General features: G+C 42.4%; 2 protein-coding genes across 3 annotated transcripts in view; one reads left to right on the top strand and one right to left on the bottom strand.

Moving 5' to 3' along the window:
* Window positions 1–17,565, top strand: part of FAM168B (family with sequence similarity 168 member B) — a 67,198-nt gene that overhangs the window by 2,597 nt on the left and 47,036 nt on the right. The window lies entirely within an intron of this gene.
* Window positions 9,207–17,565, bottom strand: part of PLEKHB2 (pleckstrin homology domain containing B2) — a 367,257-nt gene continuing 358,898 nt past the window's right edge. For both annotated transcript variants that reach the window (XM_068692918.1, XM_068692917.1), the window contains exons 4-8: window positions 17,234–17,336; window positions 16,320–16,359; window positions 15,139–15,228; window positions 13,967–14,075; window positions 9,207–11,792 (exon numbers count right to left, since the gene is read on the bottom strand). In XM_068692918.1, the coding sequence (XP_068549019.1) occupies window positions 11,656–11,792; window positions 13,967–14,075; window positions 15,139–15,228; window positions 16,320–16,359; window positions 17,234–17,336 (479 nt within the window). In that variant the 3' untranslated portion in view covers window positions 9,207–11,655. The remainder of the gene's footprint in view (window positions 11,793–13,966; window positions 14,076–15,138; window positions 15,229–16,319; window positions 16,360–17,233; window positions 17,337–17,565) is intronic.

Genomic DNA, 17,565 nt, shown 5'->3' with positions numbered 1-17,565 from the left:
ACTTTCATCATGTTTCTCATCCAAACAATAATATGGTTCATCCTATGCAAAATGAGTTCATCATGCAAAAATGAGTTGTCTATATAGGAATTGTTACTGAAATTTCTGCTATTCATAGGTTCTAAAAAAATGCCTGACAAGGTAAGCCACACAGCTTTGTGCTCTCCTCATTCCTACAGAGGAGGTGGCCGTTGGGTCCCAGCAGGGATGTCAGCATCAACCAGTATGTGTTTTGAGACACCAGGAAGTACAGTGTTCTGGGACAGTATTTCAGGAAAGCATATGGCAATGTCTGCCGCTGCTGAAAGGCATTGGTACAGTGAATACTGCATCAGGACTTTCCCAATGCACACTGTTTCCCCACACGGTGGATTCTAGTGCAAGGTTACTTTGCATTTTCTCCTTTAGCCTTAATAGTTTTTTTCCAGCTAACCCAAGCAGGATTTGAGTTCCCAGTCATCAGCATTAAGGTCTGGTAGCTAGCCTCATGAGTAAGTAATTGAACTTCTTACACAAGGAAGCCATTGGATGCTGTTTTCTATTGTAAGGTGTATTTTAATTCTGATATTTTTAGAAGTTACCTTAGATAAACAAGCTTACTTTGGGGCAAACATGGTAGTTTCTGCTAGGATGATGAATGAGATAGTACTTCAAAGCAAATCTGGTGGAAAGGGGCTACTTCTCGCTATTTTGACTTTTTGAACTTGCATTAGAACCTGTTTTGGTGTGCTACTCTGAATGTTGAAATTTCTGCCTCATTGCTGCTATGCTGTCCACTTTGAGTTTGTAATTGAATGTCAAAACAGATTTGAGTGGGCCTCAATTTAAGGAATAAGGTGGAAGTATGACATTTGCATTCTGTAGTATAGTTCTGATAATCTCACAGGATAGGTAACTTTTCTTACAAGAATCTCTTATGTTCATTTGCTAGAGAGCACTTACTCAAGGTAGTATAAATAACTTGGTTTCTAGAGACAGAGTATTCTGATTTATTTGATATCCCTAGTACATTGGATAACTGCACAGAAGTGGGAACTTTACTTAAAAGCAGCTTCCATAGGGTTATCTGGCCTAGCAAATTTCCTCTCACTCAGGACCCAGGAGATGTGCATGTTTCCTTTCAAAGTAGAATGACATCATTATGCAGAGAAATATCTTCCTTTAATTTCAAATTATGCTTGTCTTCTAGTTTTTAACCAGTACTACATTTCCTGCACCACGTCATCTGTAGGTGGGATTATTATAAGCAAGAATTGCTAAAGCATGTAAATACCAAGCATGGTTATTCACACAGTCAGGGGTTGTCTTCCTTAATAGAAGCTCCCAATGCTGCACTTTATGTTGCTCTCCTGCAGTGCAAGCATTTTGGATCAGAAGAGGCCTGCCATTTCACATGTGCTCCAGCTGTTCCCTTCACCCACCACAGGCAAGACTAGTACTTTCATTAATTTTTAATGAGTTCTGTGTGTGGAAAGCACAAGAAGAGGTGGTGGAAGACTTGTTAGATTGCTTCCAGCATGGAGAAGCTGGGTGAAATCCCAGAAGGGCACAGGAAAGTTTTTCACAGCTGCATGAAATGAGGAGCTGTAAGGCTGACTCGCTTCTGACTGCACATTGTGATGGACTAACAACAGGGCAGTGTCTCTGTCTCTGATGCTCTTGTTTCTGAGAGCACTGAGGATTTATGCCTGGTTTTCTAGTTTCCTTTTGTTCTTGCTCTCCTGTTTGCTTCGCTCTTTATTTTCTGTTTTTGATTTTGGACTTACCATCCTTCAGGGACATTTTGCATCTTAAAACTGCCTGTGGTTCAGGGCTCTGACTGATTCCCCCGTGATAGCTGGTCATGGTGTTGATGCAGGTGGCAGTCAAGCAAGCTAAATTCAAAACAGAAACCAATGCCTGGGTTGACCTAACTGTTACACTCCTCATGCAGGGGGAGGTAAAGCTGTGCCTAGTGGAGCCAAAGCAGCAGTGAAAATAATGTGTGTTCATAAGGACTGGTCTGAGCAGAGTACCTCTACTATGGCAGCAGGCACACTGCATGCATGTGCCCTGCCTACCCTTGGCAGCTCCGGGTGCCCCTTTTCCTGGGGTATATATGCACTAGAGCACTGTGATGTTAATTGTCTTCTGCCAACATCTTGTCTCTTCCATCTGACAGAGCCCTCCCAGAACAGGTGTGGATCAATCAGACTGTCCTGAGAGTGGGGCTGATCTGTAGGCATCACACTCATGTCCAGAAATTCTTAGATGCTTGGATTTTCTCAGCCCATGCCATATCTGAAGTAAGGCTTGCAGAGCAAGGCTCCTGCTTTGTTTTGAAGTCCTGCTCCAGCTTACAAAGAACTAGTATGCTCATGACAGCAAACCTGAATACCAAGCTGTTCCTGACTAGTTGCACAGCAATTGTCAGAAAGCTTGCTGACAATAGCAAACATTTGTTGGCCTATGTACAGGAATATTTCAGCTCTGGGCATGCAACCAGCAGAGCATGTAAGCTTCTGTTTCTTCCATTTCTTTCACCCTTCTGCTTCAAATAATCTTCAGAGAAAAGGATTCAGAACCTTCATGTCAAAGTGCTATACCCAGTGGTCACGAAAAACTGCAGGATAAATGAGATCTGTCTTGTAGTAGGGCTGAGAGGAGTGGGTATTGTTGTTCACATCACTTGTTTCACCCTTAGAATGGAGCAAGCCCTGGAAAAAGTGGCACTGAGCTGGTAAAGATGAAGCAAGTAGCATTTTAAAGTCCCTACCCTCTAGTTATGCCCGATCAGTCTTTATAACATCGGCTCTCTGGGCAGGGGCTACAATGCCACTGCACTGATCAATGCCATTGTCATGGATGCAACATGATCAGCCTAGCTGGCTTCTTCATCTTGGTGGCAGAGCACAGGTGCTTGGCTCTTATGAGAGGGGATGTTTAGACCTGGCTTCAGGGATGATTTGAATAAGGGAGGGTTTTTGTGACAGGCCTTGGAGGAGAGAAGTTAGGTAAGAGGTAGCAGAGAGGCCTCCTGTGCCTTGCAGCTTGTTCCTGGGACTGTGCCTGTCTTTTGTGCTTGAGCAGCCTGTGTAAGGAGCACAGCTGTAATCAGAAGGAGGGGATATAGTGTGTGGTGTCCATACTACTGGGTAAAGGGAGGAAAGTGAGCAAATGAGCACACAGCTATGAAGTGTGTCAAAAATAGACCACTTCCCTTTAGCAGCCTGGTGACAACCTGGCTTGAGGTTCAGGTGTTACAGCTAGCAATCAGCTGTGATGCTGTCGCGTTAAAGGGGTGTAGCTGATTGACCGTTACGGGCCCGGTTGGATTCAGAGTACTGAACCAGTCGGACATTCACCAAAACTGGGGGTCCGTTTGGACATTCACCAAAAACGTAATAACCACCTGGGGGTCCGCTCAGACATTCACCAAAAACGTATTAACCACCTGGGGGTCCGTTCAGACATTCACCAACAATGCATTAACCGTCTGGGGGTCTGGTTAGATTCAGAACACTGAACTATCACGGATAACCACCCTCACCCTAGTTGCATTAATGAGAGCTATCACAATGCAATCAAGTATGGTTTATTACAGCAACAGATAATCAGGTTCTTTTGGATTGCCGGTGATAGTGACTATCTGCAAAAGCAAGCTAGTATGCATGAAATACACAGGTGTTACAGGGGTTCTAGGTGTGGGTTCTAGGTGTGGGTTCTAGGTGTGGGTTCTAGGTGTGGGTTCTAGGTGTGGGTTCTAGGTGTGGGTTCTAGGTGTGGGTTCTAGGTGTGGGTTCTAGGTGTGGGTTCTAGGTGTGGGTTCTAGGTGTGGGTTCTAGGTGTGGGTTCTAGGTGTGGGTTCTAGGTGTGGGTTCTAGGTGTGGGTTCTAGGTGTGGGTTCTAGGTGTGGGTTCTAGGTGTGGGTTCTAGGTGTGGGTTCTAGGTGTGGGTTCTAGGTGTGGGTTCTAGGTGTGGGTTCTAGGTGTGGGTTCTAGGTGTGGGTTCTAGGTGTGGGTTCTAGGTGTGGGTTCTAGGTGTGGGTTCTAGGTGTGGGTTCTAGGTGTGGGTTCTAGGTGTGGGTTCTAGGTGTGGGTTCTAGGTGTGGGTTCTAGGTGTGGGTTCTAGGTGTGGGTTCTAGGTGTGGGTTCTAGGTGTGGGTTCTAGGTGTGGGTTCTAGGTGTGGGTTCTAGGTGTGGGTTCTAGGTGTGGGTTCTAGGTGTGGGTTCTAGGTGTGGGTTCTAGGTGTGGGTTCTAGGTGTGGGTTCTAGGTGTGGGTTCTAGGTGTGGGTTCTAGGTGTGGGTTCTAGGTGTGGGTTCTAGGTGTGGGTTCTAGGTGTGGGTTCTAGGTGTGGGTTCTAGGTGTGCAGCCTAGAAATAAACGCGTTAAAAGGATCAAAGACTCTATAGAGATTTATAAGCAAATATTCAGATCTCACCCAAAGGCGTCCCAATGGGGGGGGAAGAGAGGCTCAGCCCGTCGACTGATCCCAGGAGTCAGGAGGTCCTAAGGATGTTGTATGTCCTTGGGATGGTATCTCCCCTGACGATGGTATCTTCCCTAACATCCCCTCTCTCTTGGGCCAATTTATATTATTTTCTATCTTTTAGGTGGAGCTTGAGTGGCTCTAGTCAAGCATATCTTAGTTATGATTGGTGTAAAGTTTTCCCGTCTCCGTTTAAAGTAATAGGCTCCGAGAAATTCAGAGCGCATGCTCAGTGAGGGGTGGTCGCACCTTGGAGGCGGGTAGCTTTTGGGATGGAGGTGTGTTTTGGTATTATAATGATATTATAATGAGCAAAAAGTACACTAGGGTACAGCATTTGTCAAAACATGACAGGTCTTTGGCTTAGGGTGGCAAAAAGTGCAGCTTTGTGCACAAGAACAATCGAGGCCCCACCTGATTACAGAGCCTAGCCGTGGTGTCTCCACTCCACTCTACGCTCCGTGGTGTTCCTTAGAGCTAGCACACCAAGTTTCCCCAGCGCGATAGCATCTAAGGTTGGGAGCCTAGGGAATGCTCAGATAATGCAGTTATGCCCTACCCTGAAAGCCTCTTCAATGCTGTACCTTTTCCTTAAAAGTGTGAATGTTAGTTTTATTTTCCTAGTTACTTCAGGCATTTACACCACAGATGCTAGCTGAAAGACTTGGTCTTTCACTTTTTTTAACTGCACTGTAAAACTGAAATAGCAGGATAGTATCTGTCTCTTACAGAAAGGGGGGGGGAACACTTGTACTTGGAAGATCTTATGACTGTCTTCATGGAGATGTTTAAAAGGCAGAATGTAAGCAAATGAAGGGTTAATGAGTCCTGGTGTGCACTGGGTGAATACAAGCATTTAATGGGGTGATCTGTACCCAAATTCTCTCCCTTATGGGGAACATTCCTGACAACCAGAATGGTCCATGATGTGCTGAACAGAGCTGCTGGAGCAAGGAGGATGTATCTGTGGTGGAGGAGCATCAGGCTGAAGTACACTTAAAAGAACTGGACAGATGCATTCATGAGTGAGCTAGTTCATGTCCCTGCAAGACTACTGGCTTTGAAAGGTCACTGCGACTGGGGAATGTTTCCAAGGGCTGGAAGAAATCAAATGCCACTTCTGCTTCCAAGAAAGGCAAGGAAGAGGGTTTAGGGAGTACAGGCTGGTTGGCCTGACCCTGATCCCAGGGAAGATGACAGAGCAAATAGTACTGGAAACTATTTCTGAGCATGCTAATAACAGGAAGGTGATCAGGAGTAATCAGTGTGGATTTACAAAGGGGATATCATGCATAAACAACCTGATTGCCTTCTATGGTGAGATGACTGGCTTGGTAGGTGAGGGGGAAAGCAGTGGATTTTTTTTTTCTTGACCTTATTAAGGCTTTTGACTTTGCCTTCTGTGATGTTTTTATAGACAAACTGATGAAGTACAGATTTAGTAAATGGACAGGGAATTGGAGTTAAAAACTGTCTGAACTGCTGAGCTCAGAGGGTTGTGATCAGCCTGTAAAGTCCAGCTGGAGGCTAATTGTGAGTGGAATATCCTGGGGATGATATTCCAGCCATTACTGCTTAGCATTCTTGTTAAAACAGCTGGTGAGACACAGTGCACCCTCAGCAATTCTGCAGGTGATGCCAAAGCAGGAAGAGTGGTTGATGCCGGCCTTCCTGCAGTACCCTGAAAAGGCAGTGCTTCGCTGCAGGCAGAGCGCTGTCCTTACCGTAACTCAGTGCTCTGCTGTTGTTCTAAGAGGCCTACCAGCAACTGAACATAAAACCTTGCATTTCCTGACTTAGGAGATCACTCATGGAGATCAAATCTTACCTCCTGAAATGACAGAGCCCAATGGACAGGCAAATGGCAAGAGCTTGCTCAATCTGTTGGTTATAAACACTTAAATGTACATGTAAGTCGCTTTTCTTAGCATCAGGTACTCACTCTGTAACTGGTATCACTTAATGTAAAGCGTTGTTCTCCATTTCCCTTCTCAGTTTTAATGATTGTTGTAACTGCAGTTTTGTGAACTGTGGTAACATTCTAATGCAGTTGCTTCTGTATCAAGAGAAGTACTTAGCACTGTTCATGATGCAAATGAGACCAATTGTAGATGTGGACAAGTTGTTTGGTGGTATCACAAAAGGAACAAATATTAAGATAGTTCAGAAGAAAGAAACCCACAGTGTTAATCAATACTTTTTCTGTAAGAATGAAAATTCAATTTCAAGTATGGAAATTGCTGCAGAAGGAACCCCACTACCTGAATTTTCATATGGGATAGGTAAAAAAAATAAATAAATCCCACTATAAAGAAAAGCTGTTCAGATAGTGAGAGGCAGAAAATGGATCCAATAATTTGCAAACTCACAACCCCTGTAAGGTAATTGCAGAAGTGGGGGATATCTGATTTTACTGAACATGCTCACCTGTGTGGTAGGTGACTCTGAGCCCTATCAAGCTCTGGGGTTGTTTCTGCCTCTGCTTCATTGAGGATGGAGAATGAGCAACTTCGGATAGAGATCTGGTTAATACTGGCCATACTGGAGAGTTAACACTTGCTCTGTGGCCCTAGATGTAGTGCCTTGTGGGTTGCAGTGCCATTTGTAGTGTTTTGCCTGCCTGCCACACTGTACGGAGTTAGCTTTGGCAGGACACTCACTAGGTGGCTTTGGATCTAAATGAGATGATCATAAACTCAGTGTGAAACCGTTCAAATGGCTTGCACCTCATGCACTGAAGACAACTGCTTAATTAAGGGAATATCATGGAAAAATATGAGACATAGGAGGGAAATGAAGGTTTTTGTTCTGCCCTGTATCAGGAGTTGATTTAACTCAAATATTACTTTTTTCTGATTTTTTGTTGTTCCTGTAAGAACCCCCACCTGCCCATTTATAAGTTATAGCTATAAACTCTCATATCTACTAAGTGCTAGCAGCATAGTGAAAGAAACTTTTTCAGAATTGCAGAAATGGCAAGAACACCTATTTCTGGAATACTCCGTGCTCATTTCAGTGTGTTGTAGCACAACTGCAACATGAGAGAGGGACAAATGAAGGTGCTTCTAGGAATACAACCTGAGTTAAGTACTCTGGTCACATTTAGGGACCACAAACAGGACAGCAGATGCCGTGGAAGGGAAAGCAATGAGGGAAAGCCCATTCTCTAAGCTGTACAGTAGTTACAGAGCACAGCAGTGCAAGGAGGTATGGAGCTGCTAAGCCTTGCACAGCAGACTTAGTTCTCTGATTTTTCTTGTGCAGAAATTTCAGTGAAAGTGGGCTCTCTGGTGGGCAGGGTTAAGTGTGTACAAGTGTGCTTTGGCTGGTAAATCCATCGCATGGAACTGGTGACTGATAAAATAGCAAGCAAGCACAGCAATCTCCGGAGAAGAGCAACATGAACTCCTCTGTTACCTGACTGGCTGAAACAGCAGTTCTGTTGTCATTCCTCCCCCAGCTTAGTGGCTACAAAAACGCTGCCTCTCAAACAAAAACGTGCATGAAGGGTAGTGCTTCACAAAATGTGTTATGGTCCTTCTGACAAATATGAGTTTAATTCCTGGCAAATTGTCCTGGTTTCAGTTAGTTAATTTTCCTCCTAGTAGCTGGTAGGGTGCTATGTTTTGGATTAGGATGAGAAGAGTGCTGATAACATGCTGATATTTAATTGTTGCAGAGCAGTGCTTACACCAAGCTAAGGACTTCTTAGCTTCTTGCTCTTTCCTGCCAGTGGGCAGGCTGGGGGTGCAGCAGGATCTGGGAGGGGACAGACGGGACAGCTGACCCCAACTGGCCAAAGGGATATTCCACACCATATGGGGTCATGCTGAACAATATATAGAGGTGGCTAGCCAGGGTTAGGGGGCTGGCTGCTTGGGGTTAGGCTGGGCATCAGTCAGTGGGTGGTGAGCAATTGCATTGTGCATCATTTGTTTGTATACGTTACTAGTAGTAGTACTATTATCACTATTTTCCTGTCTTCATAAACTGTCTCTATCTCAACCCACAGGCTTCATTTTCTTGTTTCTCTCCCCCATCCCAGAGAGGGAGGGGGGAGGGTGAGTGAATGGCTGTGTGGTGCTGAGCTGCTGGCTGGGTTAAACCATAACACATACGTAAGATAGTCTGCCTTTAGGTAGTGGAGTTGGTTGTGGTCATTCATTGTATTTGTGCAAACTTCTTGATTGTGCCCAACTCTACTGAAGCAATTTATAAACAGGAAACACCAATAGAGCAACCAGTAGCAGTTTGCTCAGAGCAACATCTGTGCTCCAAGCTGCTTATTTCAATAAAACTGAACAAATCTGTTGATTTGATAACACTGCAGCAAATAGTAAATCCTGATCAGCATTGCATAGACCCAAGATTAAGCATTTTTGAGTTAAAGACTTCATTAAAGAAAAAATAGGCCTTAATTATCTCGATATAGTGGTGTTAGTGCAGTTACTTTGCAGATTTCACAGACATGACATCATATTTATTAAATGGTAACTGACAACTGAGGTATGCCAGCCTGTGAGCTCTTAACTTCAACAGCCAGGGTTTTCCCAGTCTGTTGCACTCCCACTTTGCTGACCCTTGTAACAGCTTAGGAAAGACTGAAGGTGCACAGAACTAATCATGGCACTGTTTACAATGAAAATATCCTGTAAGCAGACTGTGTTTGAAAAAAATATTGTCATCGACAGACTACCTAACTAGTAACTATTAAAAAAAAGCATAAATACAAAAGAGTTGTACTTAAATATGAATTTTATTGCTAAGAATATTTTACTATTAATTATTGAGAACGTGTGCATATGAAAAGCAGCATTTATGATAGTGCAAGAACATGAAGGATTTAGGAGAAGGGGAAAAATTGCTAAATGCTACTCTTCAGGATATATCTATCAAAGCTATATCATGAGGAGGAAAAGACAAACACATTTGAGGAAGAATTAGGAATCTTTTCCTTTGCTCAATTTGCTTAGCTGGTTCCATCACCTACTGAATCTTCACTGAAGAACAAAGTGAAGCCCATGTTGTGTGACATTTAGGGTAGCTCTGTCTAGACACAGCTCAATGTTCTTCAGCACCAGAAACATGCCAGGAGTCAGTGCAGTTGCTCTGTGCAAAAACACTGCCCACCAACCTCCTCCCTAGTTCATAAGCCCGTACCCTCCCTCTGAAAGAGGGAGTCCTCCTTAGTCCCCCACCTGTAACTAGGAGAAGCTAATGGCTGTTTTCAGATGTAAGACTATGGGAGGGACACCTGGTTCACTTTTTTTCAAAAAAGATGTTTTTTAAAAAGATGTTTACAACAAGTAAAGCCTTCTTACTACACATCATTGGCAGAACATATGCAGCTTTTATTAATCTTTGAAGGGACATGCATGGACATTGATATATGGCTCCAAGCCAAAGCTTCTTGAAAGTTTACAATCCCTGGATTAGGCCTGCTCTTAGTAATGCAACCAAGACAACATACGTTTTTTCTTCTGATGATTTCAGTTAATTGGTGTTGGTCCTAAGAGTCAGGAAAACTTAGCATTTCCCTTGCCTGTTATCAAAACTTGTCTAAGACCTCCATTGCTTAAATACATAGGATACAGCCAAAACAGTATTAGCATGAAATGAAAAATGTCAGCTTCACCTGTGTTTATACAGATGCAAATTCTCATCTACTTTCATCTTTTCTGACATACTTGAAACCCTCTGAACTTTGAGGAAATAAATTTACTTCTGAATGAAAGCATAAAAAGAAGAAAGCCTTAACATTACAACAGTATGATTACAGGAAGATGAAAGTGAAAGTATAAAAATAAGTCCTCTTACTATACAGAATTCAACTTGGGTACCCTGCCTCTTTTTACTTCATTAAGAAAGGTGCATTTCTTCTCAGCTTTCCTTCCTCTGCCAAGCACAGCTCAGCATGGATTACAGCAGGATAATGAAACACTACAACACACGATGGTTGCACTCTGGGTTTCAGTTCATAGCACAGCAGCCTGCAGGAGCACATTGTGTATGGAACCAGCTGCAAAACCATAAACAGCCACGTAGGTTCCTTGGAGTGTTTTCCTTAGGTCATGGAAGCAAAGAAGAAACCTGTTATGGTGAGGGGTACTGTGCATAGAACAAACCCAGTCTCAGCTGTGCTCAAACCTAGTTGCAAATCATGAACCTGGTTCAGGAAGCCTTGGAGGCTGAGGAGAAGCAGATGCTATCCCAGTTGTGGCAAGGCAGCTGATACCAAAGTGCCTGTCTGCACTTGTGCTGTTTGTGTCTCTTCTCTCTTGACTATTACTGCATGCAGAGGGAAAAATGGCAGGGCTGACAAGGCAAGGGTTGTTCAAGTTAGCTCTCCTCCTGCAGAGACAGCAATGTCATCATGAGCAGAGGTATCAGGCAATGGCTTCTTCCTCAGTGTGGTGGTTACAGCGTCTGATGAGACTGACTGCTCCAGACAAGGAGAACAACTTGCAAAACTAAAGATCCATTGCTTCCATTTGAACAGAGGGGAGTGATTCAGGATAAAGAGTGAGCTGGAACACCACATACTGGTCTTCCTTGCCACTGGTCATTCATATTTCTGGGAGAATAAAAACTGAGGACTGCCACTGCTTCTTAGCAGTTTGCTTTGTATGTTTTCAGACAACTTTGCCTAGATGGTGTCAAAGACAAGTATAGGACTCCATTTAAGAAAACACACTACCATCTGCAGGCAAGTTTAAAAGCAGAAAGTCCTTAAGCATGGCAGATTGCCTAATGCCAAGGACTTGGAGCTGAGCTGTATGCTTGTGTGGGAAATGTTCAGAAACCAGTAATGTATAAACATGCTGATTCAGGGCTCCTATAAGCCTTCTATTTGGCCTGAATTTTAGACCCCCCAAAAATATCCTTCTACAATGTTTATGTTAAGTCTGTTCATTAAGCTACTGACTGCTAGTGTGTTACGTTGGTGCTCATATTGATCCTTATCACTACAGATCCAACTACACCAGAACAGAGTTCAACACATCTTCTCTAACTGCTTAACTAAATAGTGCCTTTAAACTCTCCTTTGGACAGTTAAGAATCAGTTATTAAGATGCTGCTACTGAAAAATAACTATTGCATTTTAAAAGTTGAACAGTAAACAACATTGCCAATAGATTATTGCACACAAAGGTTTTTGGAACTACAAAGATTAGGAATGGGTAGTCTAGAAGACCCAGAATAATGATCCCAGAGCCATTCCAGTCGCTGCTCCAGCAAGCATGCTGAGTGCAAGGTCTCCATCGCTGTCACGGTACCGCTCTCGAATAATGACATGGTTTGCAGGGGGCTGGCCGTAAGGTCCTAGGTAGTAAGAGATTGTTAGGAAGAAGGCAAAAGAAATGTAGATCATAATGTCATGCATTGGGACTTCAAAATGTGACCATTCCTTCTGTTGAACGCTATGATGATGTCAGCTACAAAGGTAGAATACATCTCTGCTTTGGATTCAGCCCCCATAATCAAAAAAAAAAATGTTACAGAAGACTAGCAGCATTCCTAGCCTCATAAGAAGTCAAATCTTACAGAAAAGTTCATAACAAAAGTAAAATTGAACATTGTCCTGCATTTATTTTAGCAAAGCCTATGAATTACTTGTATCATTCCATCAAACAGATGGTGGGTTTTTTATGCTGGGAATAGATCTAAAAATTTATTCAAACTTGGAGTTAAGGCAAATAGTAAAGTTTCAAAAAAAAAAAATTAGCTTTTAAGTCAGTTGTTCACCGATTAAAAAAATATATATATATTTACTCTATAATTGCTCCTTAATACTTCAATTCAGCCTTCTACAGTGGTCCCTTGTATGGTGACGGCTGCCACATCTTTCATGAAGATTGACCCAGTAGTAAGGGGTTAACCTAAGACTCAAGAAATTACCCATTGACCCCTGCTCTGCAACAAAGTTGTTTAAATTCTGCCTGCCATAAGTTTTATGACTTAGCTCCTATCTGCAAATCAAATATAACAGTATTGCTTTCTTTTTCAGACATTTCAGGAAGATTCAGTATTTTCAAAGATACTGTAGTGGTTTTTGAAACATACTGAAGTAATCTAACTCAAATGGTAAAGCATCTCACTGACTCAACAATCATGGCTAGGCACTCAGAAACTGGAGCTGATAGCACTGGGAACCTCATGAGAAGGATTATCTCAGTTCAGAGAATGAAGCAAGCAAGGAAGCTGAAGATACAGGGGTTAAGTTAGTTTTAGTTGATAGGACTGAACTTGACCCTGTAAGATTTAGTTGCAGTAACTCTAGTGAAGGGAAACACCAAGGCTTGGTTGCTATCCCCAAACCATAACTAGTACCTTAACACACCAACCTTTCGAACTGTTTAGGAGTTACTGTTTCTGGCTGTATTTTTATCAGACAGACTTCTGTGACTTGATTTCCAAGGCACACTGGTAGTTACAAATGGTTCTTCAGACTTTCACCAAGCTGGTGCTTTTTAGTTGCTGAGAACCAACAGAACTCTTTCCTCTGTATGTTTGTACATGACCTGTATCTTAGCACTCCTCTAACTTACAGGAGGAAAAACGTTAAGAGCTCTTGGCTGGTACACATCCCTTGTCACAAAAAAAAAAAAAGTGGAGAAGGCAAAGGAAATAACCTAACAAACGTCAAATGGTTAAAAAAAAAAAGTGGAAAAGAATAGATTCTTGTTTGAGGAGCCAATCGTAATTTACTAAATGAGTGTTTATATCATCTGATTTATATTACCCATGTTACCCTAAGCCCCTGATTCTGTAGGACTGGGGTTCTCTATGCAAAGTTAATCCTAAATTAAGGTTATTTAGCTAAAAGCACACCCTAAAATTGTAGTCTCTTTCTCTTTTACGGAGACTGAAAGCTACACAAACCTAAACAGTAACAGAAGACTTCACAAGGCTGAATGTACCCTCTTACTGCAATTCCAGCATGCAGAAAAGGAACAAGTTAATACCATGCTTTGGGAGTAGATTTACCTTTGGAATATCTTCATTTAATTCTGGGGTAATAGCTAGATATCAGCATTGGTAAAAATTAAACTACAGTTAAGAGCATCAAATGAATCGCAATTTCCATCTATGCCCAGTACAGAGTACTGAGCTAATTTTCTTCTAACTCTCCTATCTTTCCTTAGAAAATGTGCTGACTATTGTAGTTAGAGTTGCGTGTGCTTTGAAAAGATTTCTTTTATTTAGTATAACTTAGTATAAATTACTAAAGTAATTTAAATACACTGGGGTCACATAAGGTTAAATCACTTAAACTCCATTGTGCTCAATTTGCTGTGGAAGGGTGAGGGCACTCTGGTACCAGTTACAAGTTAGGTTTCTTTCCATCACTCTGTTGTGCAGAAGTGGCAGGTGGTAAAGGAAATTGAAAATGTTACATCTGAACCCAGCCTCATGTGCCAATTACTTGGTCTTCTCTAATGTTAAGGGGATGAAGCTTCTTGGTGAATGTGGGGGATATGGTTGATGCTGATTACCTTGGTACGGGTACTGGTAGGGAACAGCATAGGCTTGTCCATTGGAGGCATAGAAGACTTGAGGACCTGTAGCAGGATATGCGCCATTGTACTGACTGTAGCCATAAACCTGGTGAAATAAAAAATATCCAAAATGTTTATTACAAGAGTATTCTTTGTCATACATCCATTGGTGTGTATTGTTCAATTCTCCCTTGTTCCTAATGCAGTTCAGGGTTCTCTAAAATACCCAGTATGTACTGATCTAGACTACTCCCTGGAAAGGATTCAGAACAGCTTCTTGGAAAAAAATAAATGCTACTAAGCAGTACTCACTTCTCACCCCTAGCTTCCTCCTCTCTGCCTGCATGCCAATAACAGCTCTCTGGAGAGCTCAGAAGTGTCAGGTAGGCAACAGCTGGTCCCAAAAAATCTCCAAACAGCTTTCCCCTAGCACACAGCAAGTAAACATTGGATTCATGATTCAAGCCTTATATTTTGAAAGCAATTTTGTTTTCTGAAAAAGAAAGCCCAGTGCTAGCCCAGAGCTAATATAGCTCCCAGTACCACATCTATTTCTTAACAATGGCTGCAGCAGAGCAGTGCAACAAGAAATAATCCCCCAAACTGCACCTTTGTCAGAACACCCAGCAGTGTGTATTGGTACAGCCCCCATTCTGTTCCTTTTCCAATGCAGAACAACTGTGCATCCAGGAGCTAGAGCTGATTTATTGCTATGACATCCTGTATAGAGCAAAGTCTTCATGTGGTACAAATGACAGCTCCAGTCATTAAATCCTATTTTTAAAACCCCTGATTTTATATCCTTCCAGTGCTTACACAATTTGAAAGTGTGGGCACACCGCCTTATACTAGAGGCTGCATAGCCAAGATTTTTCCAGATTAACCAAATAACTTCCCTGTCTCTAGGTAGCTTAATTTTCTAAGTTCACTGTGCATCCATCCCTTTATGTATCTCCCAGCCACATCTGTCTGACCCCTTTCACTGGAAATCCATCTCAAATAGGAGTGATAATATTTTGCTAGTGCCTCATTCCCACCATCCATTTGTACAAACCTTAAAGCAGGATCTGACTGTGAAACACAGCATTTTGGCAGTACAGTTTGGGTGCCTAAAGGATGGCTGTTTCTGCTACTCCATTATTTTAGTGCTTCCTGACTGCAACTCTTACCTCAGGTGATGGTGTAGCATAAGCTGTATAGGGAGGAGGGGCTGAGGAGATGGCTGTCTCATCATACATCACGTCAGATCCCACATAGCCCTAAATACCACGGGAAGATAGCAGTTAACACCTTTCCCTACAGCCAGACAACTAGAGTAGCAAGAGGATTAAAGCTTAATGACCCCAAGAATAACATTTAGATGTGCTGCATGTTAAGAAAGCAGAGTGCCTTATAAAGCTCTGCAATGAGAAACTACTTGGAGAGCAGACCTGGGAGATCACAAATCCTGATCAACCGCAGGAAGGAGCTGAACAACTTCTTACCGTATTTCTTAACCGTATGTGTGCATGGAAGCACATAGACTCACTCCCTCTTCTCATCATTTCAGTTTTAGAAGTTGTTCTAGTATTCATCCTCAGTTTACAGATAAAAAACATCTTCATAACTAAGCTAACTGCTTCCTGGTACCCTAGAGCAATAATTACGGGATTTTCCTTTCAAATGCCAGCGGTAATTTTGGCCCTTTTTGACGGCAGTCATGAGGCAAAGGTGACCGCTTACCTGAATCTTCAAGGAGCTCCCTAAAGACGATTAAGATTTGTTACAATAGCCTTGTATTCTTATCCCTAACATGAGAAGTCTACAATGATGATCTTAGTGGCTTAGAGGCTGAAAAAGTTGTATAATCCTTCTTGGTGTATCTGTACTCCCTTCCAAGCACCTCTTGCTCTCTGCCAAGAGTCATCCCACCATGTAGTGGATCTTACATTAAAAGACCAATTTCTTGTTTAGGTCAAAAGTGTCTCATACTTGTAGTAAGCTTCCTTTAGCAGTTGGTAGGCAACAGATAGTAGGAGTGGAAAATGCATTTTTGCTGGTTCACATGCAGCCTCAGTGCCTGTTTTCTTTAGAGACCAATTTCCTAAACATTCACATCCATCCAGAGAAATCACTTTCTGAAATCATTCACTTTTACCCAGAACATATTTGCCTGGCTTTGGCTACAACGTTGACGTGTGCTGGTAATCCAGAAGATCATGCTTCTCCCCACCCACAAACCTTACATCATGCTCATGACCCTGTTCTTCTCTAGCAGAGAAGGATGGAACATCAAAGGCCAGCTGATGGACCACAGATATCACTGACAAGCTTCTTCTCTATCATTATGAAGTCTAGGTAGTACACTTACTGTATGTGTTCTGGCATCCTGAAGAGCAATTTTCCATGCCCTGTGAAAAAATGTTATTTAGTGGAACACTGAAAAAATTATGCCACTTTAAGACTATAAAAAAAACAAGGTTGGCAACTACAGGTACTGCAGGAGCAGAGTTTAAGATAATCCATGGGTGAAAGCCTAATGGTGCACTAAAATGCATGCATCAAAGTGTTACACCAAGACTGAAAAATAATTATTTCCTTTGCAAAGCTGAGATGGAGTGAGAAGGAACAAGAAAAGGATCATGCGAAAGAATGTATTTGAAGACCTTCACTGCAGGCACACTCAGAATAAGGAATAGAAATTTTTCTCCTGCCTGAACAACTGCTTCTGTCCTGACTAGAGGGTGTAGGCCTAGACACTACGACAGTTTGAACAGAAGGTACACAGACTTCACACAGATTCTCCCATGCTATATGGCTGGGAGCATGCATGATGCACGGTGCATACTTGGCAAACACTGGTGATAGATGTTATCCAACTACACATAGCTAAGCTCAGCTGAGAGTTCACAATATTGGAGTGTTCTTCATTTCAGTGACTGGGAGGTCCTTGGACCATGCAGGGTCATGTACTACTTTAAGAAGGGGAGAGGGGAAAAAAAAATCTGTTCAGCATGTTTTGCATTAACCGTATTAATGAGATGCATTTACTCCTCCTTATCCATCAGTGTTTCCAGTGACTTGCAGTTAGTTTGCAAGAACTACACCTACATGAGTTAGGCAACTTACAGGAGAGCTGTTTTTTTTATATAACTGAAAGCCTGCTTGAAAATTTTCTTAAAACATGTCTCTAAAAGTCTGAAGGAAGGATAATATCTAAGGGGAGAGAGAAGAAAAGATAAAGGAGGAAGAGGCAGCAACACCAATACTCTTTGACCAACTTACAGGCAGTCATCTGCGCTTTCTGCACAGAGGTTGACCGTCTTTCCATCACGACAAACAATCTGCAGTAAACAGTCCCTCTGCTTCCCCTCTGGAGGCTGGAAATCTGAGTCAGGAAAAAAAAGAGTCAGGAAGTATCTGGAAGTAACCAGAATTTCATGATCTCATTTACAAGAATGGAGATAGTTTATGCAAAACTCTGGACAAAATATATTATGGCCTGTTATAGCTGCTTTCCGTGACATCAGAACAACTGACAGAAAGAAATAAACTGCTCTCACTCTTTAGAATATGTTCTGAAGGTAATTAGCTCTGAAGATTGATCTTAATAAATG

The sequence above is a fragment of the Anas acuta genome, chromosome 9, assembly GCF_963932015.1.
Source record: "Anas acuta chromosome 9, bAnaAcu1.1, whole genome shotgun sequence".
Classification (NCBI taxonomy): Eukaryota; Metazoa; Chordata; class Aves; order Anseriformes; family Anatidae; genus Anas; species Anas acuta.
Note: the sequence above shows the minus strand (reverse complement) of the source record. Positions and strands in the feature narration are given on the sequence as shown.